Here is a 15,584-nt window from a genome sequence, read left to right on the forward strand (position 1 = left end):
CTGGAAGTGAATTCCATAAACCAATGACCTTCTGGGTGAAGAAATATTTCCCTTTATTTGTCCTCCCTTTCTTACCTATGAGCTTTAGGGAGTGCCCCCTCGTCCTAGTATTGTGCGATAAAGAAAATCATTTTTCTCTATCTACCTACCGTACTCACAATCAATAGTAACATCTAATAAACTAGTTCATTTTAGCAAAACTGGATTATAAAACTAGGACTGTGTTTCGTTCATTTATTCATTACAAATTATTTTTTCTTATGTCCCTAAATATCAGAAGAAACCATTGACAAACAAATTTTGAAATAAAAGGAAAAAAACAACTAGCACAACCCCTTTCATATATATATCATCAACTTTACATAGTTGCCCTTTAAAAATGTTATATAGTATTGATGGCAAACCTTTTTTGGTTTGTGTGCCAAAAGGGGTGTGTGTGGATGTGCTAGCAAGCGTGCATATGTCCATATCCCTTCCCTCCCCACCACGCATGTGCAGGTGGGTTCATACCACTGTGGTCCAGAGTGCAACATCAATATGATCCCAGTGATGCAATTCTCGGCAATTTTTTTCCGACGTGTCTGTGTCGGAAGAAACCCTCCAGCCCATCCTCGTATTAATGTCTTTGTCCGAAGAACAGCTGAGAAGCTCCTTCTCAGGAGATGCCAGAAAAAAATTGCCAAAAATTGTATCAGTGGGTTCATATCAATGTGGCACTCTGGCGCACACTTTTATGAACCCACTACTGCTGGTAGGTGAAAAAAATGTCCAAATCGGAAGTGCATTTTTCTGAACTTCCGGTTTGTCTGTTGGGGGATTTTTTTTGCCTCCGAGGTTTCAGGGAACCTTTCCCAAGGCCAAAAATCAGCTGGCCAGCACGCACATGCGCATTGGAGCAGAAGCCCAGCAAAGTCTGGCGTGCCCTCCAATATGACTCCGCGTGCCAAATATGACACATTTATTTTTTATTTATTTACTTATTGGATTTTTATGCCAACCCTCTCCGAGGACTCGGGGCGGCTCACAGCATATAAAATATACAATACAAAATATCTTAATCCAATTAATTAATTAAACATCTAAAAAAAAACCCCAACATGTGCCATAGGTTCACCATCATGATTATATAGTAAGTGTATATCAAAAGATCATTAAACAAAGTAACTTAATTACAAGACTCATTAAAAGTTTTTTCTTGCTTCAGTTTCCACATGTAATGCAATTTTATCAAATATGAGTACCTTTTGCAAAAATTAGGTAGATGTCAGATCCAGAAATGACAGCTTTGACTTGTGTTACTCCATTGACTGGCACTTCTTGAAACCTTATGAAATTATTTTCTGACCACTTGAATAAAAGAGGTGCATGCATGGATTCACAAGGGACAATGACTAAGTATGTTGTACTTTCCCTAGGGAAAAGATCCAGGCTCAAAACTCCATTCACAGAGAGTTGATTACGGAATGTAAAAATGCCATTATTCCACTGGAAAATCTGGAAAATGCAAAAGAGCTTTAGTTATAACTAAAATAGAAATTTAAAAAATGTTAAAATATACATATGACAATTGGTATGGAATATGGAAAACTAGAATGTATCTCTTGTTCACTATGTACTGTATACAAATAAACAGCCATAGGAATTATTCATAGGAAGACCAATTTTTTTAAAAAATTACCATATAATTTTACATAATTCTTTTTAAATTTTCGTTTTCAAAGAAAAGATAATGATTATCATCATGGTAGAGCTCTTGCACTTATTTCATTACTAGTTGGCCAAGGTATGTGTGTGAATGCTTTGTTTTTACATTTTATTATCATCTCTGACAGTCTACAAGCTTACAGACCTCAATTAAATTTGAAAAGAGGGCTCTCTCATCATGGGTCTTTTTTCAGAAAAAGAAAATAGGGCTGTTTGGAGCAAAAGAATTCTCAATTAACTTCAGTTGGAAAATAAGCTCAAGAACATCAACAGAACATTTAATGCAGCTCAAAATCAAAGAGAATTCTGAAGGTGTTACCACTGGTGGGTGTTCTGCCTGTGTGTTTCAACCGCCCGTAATTACAGGGTAATTAGTCCAGGTAGACACACACCACATGATAAAAGGAAAAACCCAAAAGTTTTTATAAAGAGAAAAACAGAAACAGCCCCCTTTTTAAAAGTCAAAGGGATTTTCTGGTACACACAAGGCACAGGTTAAATGCAATCTAATTGCTCACCCAATAACTGGGAAATTGAGTCCAATTCTAAAGTCCAGAGAGTCCACACAGCAAAAAAACACGATCTTGACGAAAAAATGAATCAAATAAACTGCCATGAGGCTAAAACACCAGGCTGCACTTTGATCTGTAGCACTAATTACAGCAGCCCCATCTATCCACAGGTGGCCTCATTTTCTCTTGTAATAATCCTTCAGTTGTTGTCTCCTATGCATCACTCTACGCATGCGTGGATGTGTCATTAATTCTTGTTCAGAATCCAGGGATGATACAGATGATTGATCTCCTCCTGGGCTGTCTGCCAATCTCCCCTCTTCCCTGTCACTCACGCTTCCTTGGTCAGAGGAGACAGATTTTAACTGGAACCAAAACAGGCCTGCGGCATGTGGATGTCTCCCCCATATCCACCTCCACATTCCTTGGGGCAGGAGCTGGGCCAGAGCTAATCACAACAGAAGGCGAGGAGGGTGGGGCAGTGAGTATCTCTGGGGGAAGCTGATTTGAAACTTCGAACAGGGCACTCACCAGTACACTTCCCTCACTCCCAATTAGGAGCTGGGCCAGAGCTAACCACAACAGTGGGGGGGAGACTTGTGACTGTAAATATAACTGATTAATTGACTGAAATTTTTCAAAGCAACTCAAGGCTGAAAAGCCCTTGTTTCCTGGAACTTGTGCAAAACGTATATAATTAAATATGTAATAAGATAAATAAACTTTTTTGTTCCCTTTCCCGTCCATAATACATCACTTTTGATATTATTGCCAAGCTACGCAACTTCTCTTTTCAAGAACCACAATCTTCGGAGACGTTACATTGACAGCCAAGCATTTTACTTCACACATTTGAGTATTAATTGAATAGATCTTGCTAAAGAGGAAGCATCACCAGCGGAGGGAGTCATGTTGGATGCAGAAAGGTAGAATGGCTTGGAGTCCTCATTGGCACAGGGGAACCAGAGCTTGAATTAAAGCTTTATATACCATAATATAGATATGGTGCTCAATAATGCAGACACAAAATGCAAGATTCATCCAGAAATAAGATGCATGATCAGCCAGAGTAATAAGAATCATTGCAGGTTAGGAGCATATTTAAAGCAGAGCTCCAACTGCATTATAACCATTAATTTCTTATCATTGCAGCTGATTAGCCTATAATCATCATTTGGAACAAAGAACCGTAATTTGCAGATATGAATACAAACATATGTCCTGAATGAGGATGCAAAAACAGCCAGGTTTCATATATATGTAGGTGGTACTCAAGTTGCATTTATAAATGTGCAATAGAAACACAAAGTAGAAAAAAGTGTAAATTTCAAATATTGCCAGCATAGTTCCCTCTAAGCTGAGCAGTGAGCAATCGCTCACGTAAAAATCATCATCAACTCAGAGTTTTCCAAACCTGCCCAGAAGCCGAGAAGGAAAGAGTGAGAGGGAAGGAGAGAGAGAGGAAGAGAGGAAGAGAGAGAAACAGACAGAAAAAAGAGAGGAAGGAAAAGAGAAAGAAAAAGAATGGGAGTAAGGAAGAGAGAAAGAAAATCAAAATCTAGTTTGAAACTAGCTCAACTATTTAAGTGGCATTTTGATATTGATAGAGTTGCCCTATTATGAACTCACTGTTATAGACACACAGTACAGTATTTTATTTTGAAATTCTCTGAGGCAAAACAGGGTGGGTTTTTTATTTATTTGTTTGTTTGTTTGTTTATTCATTCATTTATTTATTATTTCTGTGCCGTCCAGTCCCAAAGGGACTGCCGCTCAGACACTATACTTTTCCGCCCACCTCAAAAAAAAATTAGAGGGAACACTGATTGCCAGTGATCATGTGATTCAGATATTTGCTGTCTGATTTGTGTTCTATGCACGGCCTCTTGGAGCAAAACCACCAACCCAAAAGTCCACTATTTCATGTTAAAACCACCCTCCTTATTAATAAAAGCAGCATAAAGTGAAAAGCAGATTGAATGTCCAGGAGAAGGGAGTGGTTTCTCTCCAAAGTGAAACATAAACAAAGTCTGGAAAAAGCGCCAACTTGGCCTAATTGCATTCCTTAGGTAACCAGCTCATTGGAATCTCGGACAAACATCATCCAGCAAAGAATGTCTTTTATTAAGGCAGGCATCATGTTTTTGAAGCCTTTTTCAGCCCCCCCTCCCCAACACCTCTTCCATGAACAGTGTTGAAACCCTGCACCCAATTACCCAAAATCCTTTGCTTTTATACTGCCTGGAAGTGACATCACACCTCAAAGAGCTGTAAGCTTATTTCCTTTTACTATGCAAGTCCTCTTGCCTTCTCAGAAATCTATATCTAGCATCTAACCACGGATTATCCACTCTAAAGTCTTCCTCTTCCAACTGAGACCGCTCCCCCATTGTTATATCAGCCCTCTCTAGTGGTTCCTTGGATTTACTCAGGTCACTTTCTTTCTCGCTCTCACTCTTTGCATCAGTGGCAACCCACTGGCCAAGCGTATCCAGAGGAGCCTGGCTCATCCTCCTCAGAATTTGACAGGACCAGAGGCGGACAAGGAGCATTCACAACAATTTATACGCATCCCCTTAAAGAATTCACAAGGCTGTGAAGGTTCTGAATATGTTACTAGATAATATTTATTTATTTATTTATTTATTTGATTTGATTTTAATGATTTGATTTGATTTGATTTGAATGTCGCCCCTCTCCGAAGACTCAGAGCAGCTCACGACAGGTAAATATTAGGTAAATATTCAAACAAGGCAAATAGAGGAAATAAAATGAAGATTCTCCTGACCTGCGTAGACTTAGATTCTGGTCTACAACTTGCAATAATCAAATAATGGCTTTGATTCAAACTGAAATGCTTTATATCACTGGTGGCTGGCACCAATATAGACTGTACCTGAAAGAAATAAAAGGAAATACAGTTACATGTATTTAATACAATCTGCAAAATGTATCTCACTTGTTTTAATATAGCAATGCTAACTTAAGGCAAGACGATGTAAAATAAAATTAACATCTTAACATTGAGCACAGGAACTTCCAAATTCTTCTCTGAGATTTCTAGTATTTCCTTATAAGTGTCAGCAGCTGCATTATAGGCATGGCAATTAATCTCCAACATAAGTGATAAATTTAATCCATAATCCATAAATTTACACAACATTTAAGAATGTATCTTGGCTAGTTGAGTGATTGATTTATGGTGAATATCAAGCTAACTCAATGATGATGAAAGTATCTCAGTTATGTGCTTATAAGGTTGTATCTCTCTCATCTGTTTTCTATCTTGCCTTCTTCAATATTCTTCTACCATTATGTCAGTCAATGTCAGTTCATCTCTGGTCAAAAGTTCCAATGAAGACACATAATCATCATAACTTTCATCCAACGAAAAAATGATTATGTAATCTTGATGCAACTCAGAAAAAATCATTTCCTTTTCATGTAGCTCTTTCAAAGTCTTTTTCATAAACTCCAAATGGGCTGACAAAGCACCACCTTTGAGAAGGCAGGCTCTAAACCAGTGATGGCAAACCTATGGCATGGGTGCCATGTGGAGCAATATCTGTTGGCACGTGAGCCTTTAGCAATCTCAGCTCCAACATGCATGTATGTGCCAGCCAGCTGTTTTTTGGCTGGGAAGGTGTTTTTGGCTTCCAGAGAGCTTCTGGGGGGATGGGGGAGGGCATTTTTACCCTCCCCTGGCTCCAAAGAAGGATTTGGAGCCTGGGGAGGGTGGAACACAAGCCTACAGGGCCCACCAGAAGTTGGGAAACAGGCCATTTCTGGCCTCCAGAGCCTCCAGGGGGGGGGGGAGAGCTGTTTTTGCCCTCACCAGGCATTGAATTGTGGGTGTGGGCACTTGCACATGCGCAAAAGCACGCGCACACTCTTTCGGCACCCGAGAGAAAAAAGATTCGTTATCACCGCTCTAAACAGTTTATATGTAGGGTGTATGTATGTATCCACGCTATCACAAACATACAATTCTTTTTCAATATGTCCAAACGCCTAGCAGCGTACAAGAATATGGACTTAGCTGCTGATCATTCAGTGTCAGTCTAATTATGCTAAGAGTCTTTTCATTGTCCTGGCTAAAGGCAGATATTTTCTTTGCATCTTCATCATTTGTAGCATCTCAAACTGTTACATCTGGTGGATTAATAACTACAGTCCATAAACCTTCCTTATGCAGAAGCAGGCTACATTTCATAGATCAAGAAACATAGTTTGTTCCATCCAGTCAGGTTATCAGGGATAAGCTAGTTGACTGTTGTTGTGCCATCATTAATTCAATAATATACTTTTAACTGTTTGGATATGAAAACTGAATATTCACACTACTCAATATCTCACTGGCATTATCTCTCTGGGACCATAACCAGTGTTAAGGTGTGTGCAGAGCAACCTTTGAGTTATCAAGGACATGCACATAGAAACGGGATATTGTAGTAATTATCCAATCACACACAGAGATACATTAAAGTGCATATAGTGTTTGCTTTTAAGAAATAGCACAGTCCAAATAAACAGTACAGGTCATACCCGTTCAAATCAGTCTCTAGAAATACAATAATCTTCTTACCAGTTTGTTTTTGTCATACACATTCAAAAAAAATATTACAGCATACAGCAGAGAGAATAAACCATGATCTCTCGCTCCCTCTTATGGCCACTTGCATCATTACAGCCAATCGGAACATAGTACAGTATACATTTTAAAGCTATATTACATCAATCCATACAACCATACGTTGCTGGCTTGTTTATATGTTATCACTCAACTGTTTGGACAGAATACAAACATGAGTCATAAAAAAGTTAAAAGGAAGTTTGGATAATGAAATGATACCTCAAACAGCTGAAATCCAGAGGTAAACAAGAACACTGTGTTGTTAGAAGGTCTATTTTCTTTTATTCCACCATGACTAATTACTAAGTAGGAGGAGCCATTAATTTGAAATGCAGTACAATGATGAGGGTTCTCAATACTGAATTCCTAAGCAAAAAGTAAACCAATATTTTTTTTACTATCCAATTAATATAATCCATGAATAATTTTTAAAGCAAAATATTTAATATTCCTCTCTATTAAAATAAGATTTATAGATAGCCCTCCTTTAACGATTGCCACATTTAGCAACTGTTCAAAGCTACATTGGTGATAAAAATAGTTTTACAATCAATCCTCACATTTATGACCTCTACAAATTTGTAAAACAATAGAAAGCTGAAGAATATAAGCATGGCCATGGTTTCAATTAGCAACCATTCCACTTAACAACTGAAGTGCTAGTTCTAATTATGATTTTTAATCTGTGTATCACATAGCTTGAAAAAGTGCTATGACACAATATTCTTCGATATCAGTTTAATTTTTTAAATACTTACCTCAATAGGAACAAAAACTCCCCGCCATTGGTATATTGAAGATTTTACAGCTGGATTTGTTCTCAACAATAAACCATATAAAAACTCTCCTTCCATAAAGAAACACCAACTAGATATTGATTCTTCCTCAAAACTTTGTAAAATGGCCAATACACTTAACCCACCCTCTGCAATTAAAAGAAAATTAATGTTATTAACAGCATATATTGATATAAAACAAAGAAAGTCAATATTAATACCTGACCAATGGGTTTATCCCAAATGACATGAGCTGCTAAAATTGCATTACCTAGAAATGTGATGATGAACCTATGGCGCATGTGCCACAGGTGGCACATGGTGCCATATCTGACGGTACATGAGGTGTTGCCCTATGTCAGCTCCTGCACATTTGCCCACTGCCACCTGATTTTTGGCCTTTGGAGAGTGGGGGTGAGGCCGTTTTCTTCCTCCCCAAGCTTCAGGAAAGCCTCTGGAGCTTGTGATGGTTAAAAACGGACTCAATGGGCCTACTGGAAATCTGGAGTTTCAATGAAGCCTGTGCATCTGCATCGAGGGGCATCATGGAGGGTTGTGGATGCATGCATGGGGTAGAGCATTGCCTTATGGGTGTGGGCACATGCACACGCACCCTTTTGGCACCCGAGCATAAAAAAGGTTCACCGTCATTGACCTAAAAGAAAACAGGCAAATAGGATCAAGTCTACAGGCAGTTGCTTATCAAACCATTCCAAATTCTTGGAAACAATTCAGGACAATACTACAAAATCACTAGCCTGTCACTGCTGTACCCTCCCTTGGAAAAATTTACTCCAGTTGCCCACAGAGAGAATACCAAAACAGCAAGCAACTTCTTCTTCCCTAATCATATTGTAACTACTAAAAAAAGAAAGAAAGATAAGGAGGGAAAAAAACCCTTCAAGAGCAACATTATGGGAAGAAAGGGATCAGATAAAAGGAAACCAGATGGACACCTCCAAAGGGGAACTGCTTGATCTACACCCACACACACACCCAAAAAAGTAGCAGAGACTTCTTGGATTTTTTTTCTACAAGAAAACTAACCCAGTAGTTAATTGATTCAACTTCCAAAACTTGTATACGTCCTGGGATGCTATGAGGACAACATATAATCCCAAGGCACAAGAAGGCACAAAGCCAGTTTTAGATGGATACAGCCATTGTCTATGGAAGGACTTTATTTCTCTGTGATTGAATCAACCAAATTACAATTTCGATAATGACACCTCTATCTTTACAGAGGTAGTTATAAAAACCTATCTTGTATAAAACCCATGAATTAACTTACTTATCCCAAATGCAGAATCAGATCGTGTTTCCCATTCTACACTCACTGAAGTATTGAGTCCATTGCTCCGAGATATTTTCAAGTAGACTGTAGTGTTTGCTTCCTCAGCTATAATAGAATTAGTCCTAAGAATTATGGAAGAGTTAACAAAATATATAAATAGTGATCCATTTTCAAATTCAGTTCTCCAAGTGCTATATGATAAAATAAAAATACAAGGAAGGTGTTCCATTGGCATACTGTTTGTTAAAAAAGCTGTTTTTCACCACATGTAAAATCTGACATATTTGAATGTTAAAATAGCAGACATTTTCATAGCAGTTCTGAAAATAGAAACTAATTATAATATAAATATTCTATAAATTATAGCAAGATATTTAGAAATGTAATCTGTATTTCTTTAGAATTTTCAGTGTACTCAAAAGATAGTAGAGTAAAAGGCAAAAGTCTCTTTTTCTCTCTCCTTCTTTCCCTACTTTTTCTTTCTTTCTTCTGCTTTTTCTCCCTTTTTTTCCCTTCCTTTTCCCTTTCTTTGTTCCCCGTTAAAAATTTCTAAAAATGTGATATCTTTAAGACTGAACCAAAAAATGTGAATATTGATTTTACAAGATTTAAACAGAGTTTAAATCGATACAATTGATTACTAATAATCAACTCTATGAATATAATGAAAAAAGCCTTAAAGTACCCTTTTCTTTTCATACTTTTATTATGTATTAATATTCACCACTATGGAAACTGAACATTTCTCTATATTATTCTGTTTGTCCTGTTATTGCTTTTTCCATTTTGTCATGGTTATTTTTCTTTCCCTCCCCTTATCTTCCTTTTTTTTAAATTGTATATTTAATAAAGATTATTTATAAAAAAAAAAAACAAAAGATACCACAGTACATATTTCCTTGGAAATAAATGTCACTGGCTTGGGCGACTATAGAACTGATTGTGCAAAAATATCTGGAGAGTGCTTTGTCAACTGAGTGGAACACTTATGGAAATCCAGGCCAGTTCAAGGGCCTCACAACTTTGTCTCTGGCTACATATGGGCACAGACAGATCTTCCAGGACTGTCCCTGTGCTGATCACCAGATATCCTAAAAACTTTGTTACTCTGTGTATTCACATGTATTCAGTCCAAGTGGGAGTCTCAAAACCAGTTAAACCATTTAACATTTAAAAGATGGCATTTCAACACTCTTGAGCAGTAGATTTGCATTGTTTGCAGGACAAGGTAATCCTCAGAAGTTTTTCACATTCCTAGTTTGTGCTGCACATTGTTTGCCATGGCATCCAGGAAAAGCAAAATAAAGAATTACAGAGATTTATTTTAATCAAACTGGCATGGAATCATATTCCATCAATAATAAAAACAGATTAGATGCCAGGAATAAAAACTGAAGCTGGGAAATATTAATAATATCTCCAAATTCCTAGTCAAAGAAAAGATGGTCAATATACAGAAGCATCTAAACGCATAACTATTATTTAATATACCGGTATGTATTTAAAATATTTGTATACTGTCTCCCATTGAAAATGAAAATGTATTGATAATAAGCAATGAAAAAAAATCACTATCAACATTTACAGTTACTGTTTATCCTAATTAACTTTTACATTCTCGTGATGACTGTAACCCTGACATTTGCCATTTTCTATGTTACATTAAAAATATCAACAAATTTAAGAAGTACACCAACTTTTATATATAACTAACAAATTAATTTCTGACCTAACACAATATTTACCTCTCTGTAACTGGAAAGATACTGAAAAGTCCCAAAGGGGCTTGATTTTGCAATACTGTGATCAGTGTTTCTGTTCTTGCACCCAACCTGGCTCCACCAGTTGGATTGAACAGAGTAACAATGAAATGTTCATCCATTTCTGGTTCAGCATCCAGGATGGCACTAACATGCAGATTCTGAATAAAAGGCAACATATTAGTATTAAAATCTTGGATACTATTAAGACCACAGAATGGAATCAAGAAGAAGATGTTAGGATGGAAAAAACAGTCATTATTATAACCTAAAAGAGGATTTTTATTCTTTGAAATATTATATTTAAAATAATCAAAATCTTGGATCTCAACTACCATCAATTTCAACTACTCTCAACAATGAAACTCTGCAATAATTTCACATCTTAAAAGCAATTACAGATATTCTTAATAAGCACTATTATTTTGAAATAGAAGCACCTAAATATCATCTTTTCCATTTATTTGTAGTAACTCACCAGAACTTGCCATATGCGATGCCCAATAAGATGTATGTATTTTCAAAAACAATTGCTGTTGAAATAAATATTTCTAAATAAACATGTACTATGATGTCAGCTAAAGAAGCTTTGTTTTTGAAAGGGCAAAACATTCTGAATATCTAAATCTCTTCTGCCTACAGTCCAAATCAGTACAATCACCCTCTGCAATGTGTAAATTAGCTCTTATGGCAAATAGTACAATATACATGTAATATTTATTTATTTATTTATTTATTATTTAATTATTAATTAATTAATTAATTAATTAATTAATTATTTGGATTTGTATGCCGCCCCTCTCCGAAGACTCGGGGCGGCTCACAACACGTGGAACTTAATGATATAAACTAATTTATGTATTTTATTTCTAAAATAAACAATATTATAATATTTTTTTATATTTGTAGAAACAACATATTTGTTGCATATTACCTTGACTCTTATTCCTTCTTCTAGAACAATATAGCCCTGTGATGGAATCAAATCTATTGATGCTTCAGAAGAATTTATCTCTCGCACTATATATTGGACAGTCACTGTTCCAAATATTCCTTGAGGTGGTTCTCTGATAATATTCAGTGTTGCAATACTTTCCATTAAATGGAGTGCTGTCTGTTCTCTTAGGAAAAAATGTTCACTATTGTTGAAGGACAAAATTCCATGACCGTCATCATTGGCCAGAATAGTAATTGTTGCTTTGAATAGACAATAAATGAAATGATTAATATACAACATACATTCATTTGGAAATGCTTCTATATAATTTAATAAATGACAGTATTATCAATATTACTATCTAAATTCAGGTATAGTATATATTTGAGATTTTTCTGAGTATAAATTTGTGGAAGATAATGAAGTGTATGTAAATTATAAACAGTTAATTATAATAACAATAAATCAAGACTTATGTCTCTAATATCTACAAGGGAAATTCATACTTCAGTTTTATTTTGCAAGGTTTGAAAAACATAGTCCTGAAGAACTTAACTAAAAGTATTCAGTATTCCAAAGTTATATTAAACAAGAAAACTTTAATAATAAATATGTTTAATAAAGAAATAAATAAATTTTCTGCCCTGATTTTACTCTACTGATCCCATTAGTTTTGCTTAAATAATATGAAATCGACCTAATTTTCTATATTATGAAATAGAAAGTGAAAAGAATGCTTTAAAAGTGTCAAAATGTTTCACATTGTCCTGTTATATTGTCCTATCAATACTAAAAAGAACTGAAATCTTTTAATAATAGAACTCCCCCAAAAGAGCATAACTGTGGGGGGTTTTCTTTCAGCATCTAGCAGGGATGGATCCTACATGTTAAATGTTAATTTTTTAAAAAAAACAATTGCATAAATATAGCAAATCGAAAAATAAATTACAAAACAATATGGCAGATTGCCAGCCAATCAATGATAACTATCAGTAATTTAAGCAATTGTGTAAATTGCTTATGACTATGAAGAATAATGCACAATTATCTGCTGTTATTAATAATGCTAGCTTTATTAATTCATTCATTCACTCATTCATTCAATATAGGTAGCTATGTGTGTGTTCACAAGATTAAAAACAGAAAATAAATATAAATAAACAACCAATATAAAATCATTACAAACCAAATAAAACAATTTTAAAAAATTTAACAGGAGAGGGCAGCCAATACAGTCACTAACAATACAACTAGCTAACATGTTCCATACCATCGCTGGTCTCCTAGTTTACTGATGGAACCATGTCTTGAGAGCCTCCAAAAAGGTCAGCAACATCAGGACCTGCCTAACCTTGGAGGAGGGAGAGCGGATGGGGAGATGTTCTCAAGGGTAGGTGCTGTAGCAAAAAGGACTCTCCTCTTGGGCCTGTCAGGTGGTGTTTTGTGGACTGGACCCATAAAATGTACTCAAGCCAGCCTTGATGGCAAATTGCCATAGAGGTTTTATAGGTCATCACCAGTATCTTGAATAGAACATAGATCAGTGATGGTGAACCTATGGCATGTCAGCCATTGCTCTAGCTCAGCTCCAGCGTGCATGTGTGTGCCAGCCAGCTGATTTTTTTCGCTCACACAGAGGCTTTGAGCGGGCATTTTTAGCTTCAGGAGAGCCTCCAGGGGGGATGGGGAACGGTGTTTTTATCCACCCACCCCGGCTCCAGGGAAGCCTTTGGATCTTGGGAAGGCGAAACACGAGCCTAATGGACCCACCAGAAGTTTGGAAACAGTCCGTTTCCAGCCTCCAGAGGCCCTCCGGGGGCTAGGGAAGCTGTTTTCACCCTCCCCAGGCATTGTATTATGGGGGTGGGCACTCGCGCATGTGCGATAGCGCACACCCACATTTTTTCGGCACCCAAGGAAAAAAAGGTTCGCCATCACTGACCTAGATAGTACAACTTACAGAATAGAGTTTTTACTTGTTCTGATTAAAGAACACACTTTGCACCACCTGTAGCTGCCGGATGCTCTTCACAGACAGCCCTGTGTGGAACACGCTATAGTATAGTGATCTATTCTGGAGTGACCAGGGCATGAGTTACTAAGAATAGAGCCTCCTGATTCACAGAAAACCCAAAATTCTAATTTCAAATTAATTAATATTACCTGTTGTATTTTCTCCCAATTCTAATCCAAGGGATGGGTTTGTTAAAATTAGTTGGAATCTCTCATCTCTTTCTGGAATCTCATCATCAAAAATTTGAACATCGATATATTTATATCTTTCTCCATCAGCAAAACAAAGAGTCTATTAATGAAACGTAGTGTAAATGTGTTTAAATACTGTATGTTGAAAAGCAATGCATAAAAAATGTACAAAAAAATGTAAATTATTTGTGACTTTACATAATATCTACAGAAATATTCAAAAAAGTACAAGTAATCTTATTTAATCTAAGTGCTAAGCAATAGCACTTAGATGCATATACCGTTTCACAGTGATTTATAGCCCTCTCTAAGCAGTTTACAGTGTCAGCATATTGTGGCAGGCCGAAGCCATTTTAGTTGGGGTCTTTGGCCTGCCATACTTTATACAATTTTAACATGTATTCTTTACTGTGGGAAATCAGGATAGGGAATTGCATGAGGGCTGTCTGTATGTAGCCATAACAAATTCTTTCTAGATAGTCACGGTCATCCTTTGTCTTTCCACTCCTGCACCTGCACAGAAGGAGATGGGTGGATTCTGCCAGGCTGGCAATTAAAGATTGGTCAACGTGATGGACTTGAAGGTGTGGGGACAAGGGCACGAACTCCCAACTGCATGGTGAAACCCAAGGGACTTCAGATTCAGGTTTCATCCAGATGTGCCAACATGTTAATAAATTAGAACTTTGAGGAATATTTTGCTCAGACTCTGGTTTAGTTTTGAATGCTATTTGAAACCCTGACATACTTTCCCCAACAATCTGGCTCCTCATAATGATAAAATAGGTACAATAAATGTAATTCAGTTACCACATAATAACTTCTACCTGTTCTTTGGATATTTAAAGATCTATGTAAATGCATTTATAAGCAAAGTTTCATACTGAATTTGTTAAATTGAAAATTAATGAAGAAATGGGTTAAACTTTGACGCCTTCCAGAGTCCTAATATTCAGGGTACAATTGGTTATACTTTTCATTGAAACAAATTCAATTCAATTCAATTTATTAGATTTGTATGCCGCCCCTCTCCGAAGACTCGGGGCAGCTCACAACAATAATAAAAACAATATAACAGTAAACAAATCTAATATTAGATATATAAGAAAAGATATATAAAACCCAAACAATTAAAACCATACAATACATCAAAAAAGCATTTGATGTTATGGAAAAAATGGTTTTCTCTGATGGTTTGTTCTTACCCTTGAAGAAAGGTTAAAATCCAGTCCCTGATATGCTTCCAGATTCTGAGCGTATAAGAATAAGGACACATTACCATACAAACCTCGGTTCCGGAATATCACAAATGTTAAGTTTACATTTGATTCATTTATTTCAAACCTGAAGGGAAAAAAGAAAAGTTACTTTTTAATTTAAATATTTTATTTTAATTATTTAAATACCTATTGGCTATCTTATCAAATAGTTCTAGGTGTCTTAAAACAAATAGACATCCAAAATAAAAACAAAACATTAATTTATCAAAAGCAAGATAGCATCCCTGATTCATTATCACAGCCACATCGCCCACTATGTGCAAAGACAATATGGAAAACTGTATTTTATTGCTTTTCAAAATGATGGTAAATTATAGTATGGAAGATGTAATTTTAACTCAGAGTTACAACTGTTGAAGCTGAGGGGGTAATGACCAAGAAAGCTTGTATCTGGACCCTTTTAACATCTCTGGTACAGTCATATATCTCTGGTACAGTCATTCCCTCCCAGTCTACATTTGTCAAGCAAATGAATTCTACTTG

The 15,584-nt window shown here is 36.3% G+C and overlaps 1 protein-coding gene across 1 annotated transcript in view; it reads right to left on the reverse strand.

Moving 5' to 3' along the window:
• The window catches only part of ADGRV1 (adhesion G protein-coupled receptor V1), a 265,854-nt gene that overhangs the window by 175,015 nt on the left and 75,255 nt on the right, over nucleotides 1-15,584 (reverse strand). The window contains exons 40-48 of the mRNA XM_070743048.1: nucleotides 15,027-15,165; nucleotides 13,780-13,921; nucleotides 11,614-11,876; nucleotides 10,665-10,840; nucleotides 8,917-9,041; nucleotides 7,608-7,774; nucleotides 7,069-7,215; nucleotides 5,005-5,112; nucleotides 1,242-1,494 (exon numbers count right to left, since the gene is read on the reverse strand). Of these exons, the coding sequence (XP_070599149.1) occupies nucleotides 1,242-1,494; nucleotides 5,005-5,112; nucleotides 7,069-7,215; nucleotides 7,608-7,774; nucleotides 8,917-9,041; nucleotides 10,665-10,840; nucleotides 11,614-11,876; nucleotides 13,780-13,921; nucleotides 15,027-15,165 (1,520 nt within the window). The remainder of the gene's footprint in view (nucleotides 1-1,241; nucleotides 1,495-5,004; nucleotides 5,113-7,068; nucleotides 7,216-7,607; nucleotides 7,775-8,916; nucleotides 9,042-10,664; nucleotides 10,841-11,613; nucleotides 11,877-13,779; nucleotides 13,922-15,026; nucleotides 15,166-15,584) is intronic.

Source organism: Erythrolamprus reginae, chromosome 2, assembly GCF_031021105.1.
Source record: "Erythrolamprus reginae isolate rEryReg1 chromosome 2, rEryReg1.hap1, whole genome shotgun sequence".
NCBI classification, from domain to species: domain Eukaryota; kingdom Metazoa; phylum Chordata; class Lepidosauria; order Squamata; family Dipsadidae; genus Erythrolamprus; species Erythrolamprus reginae.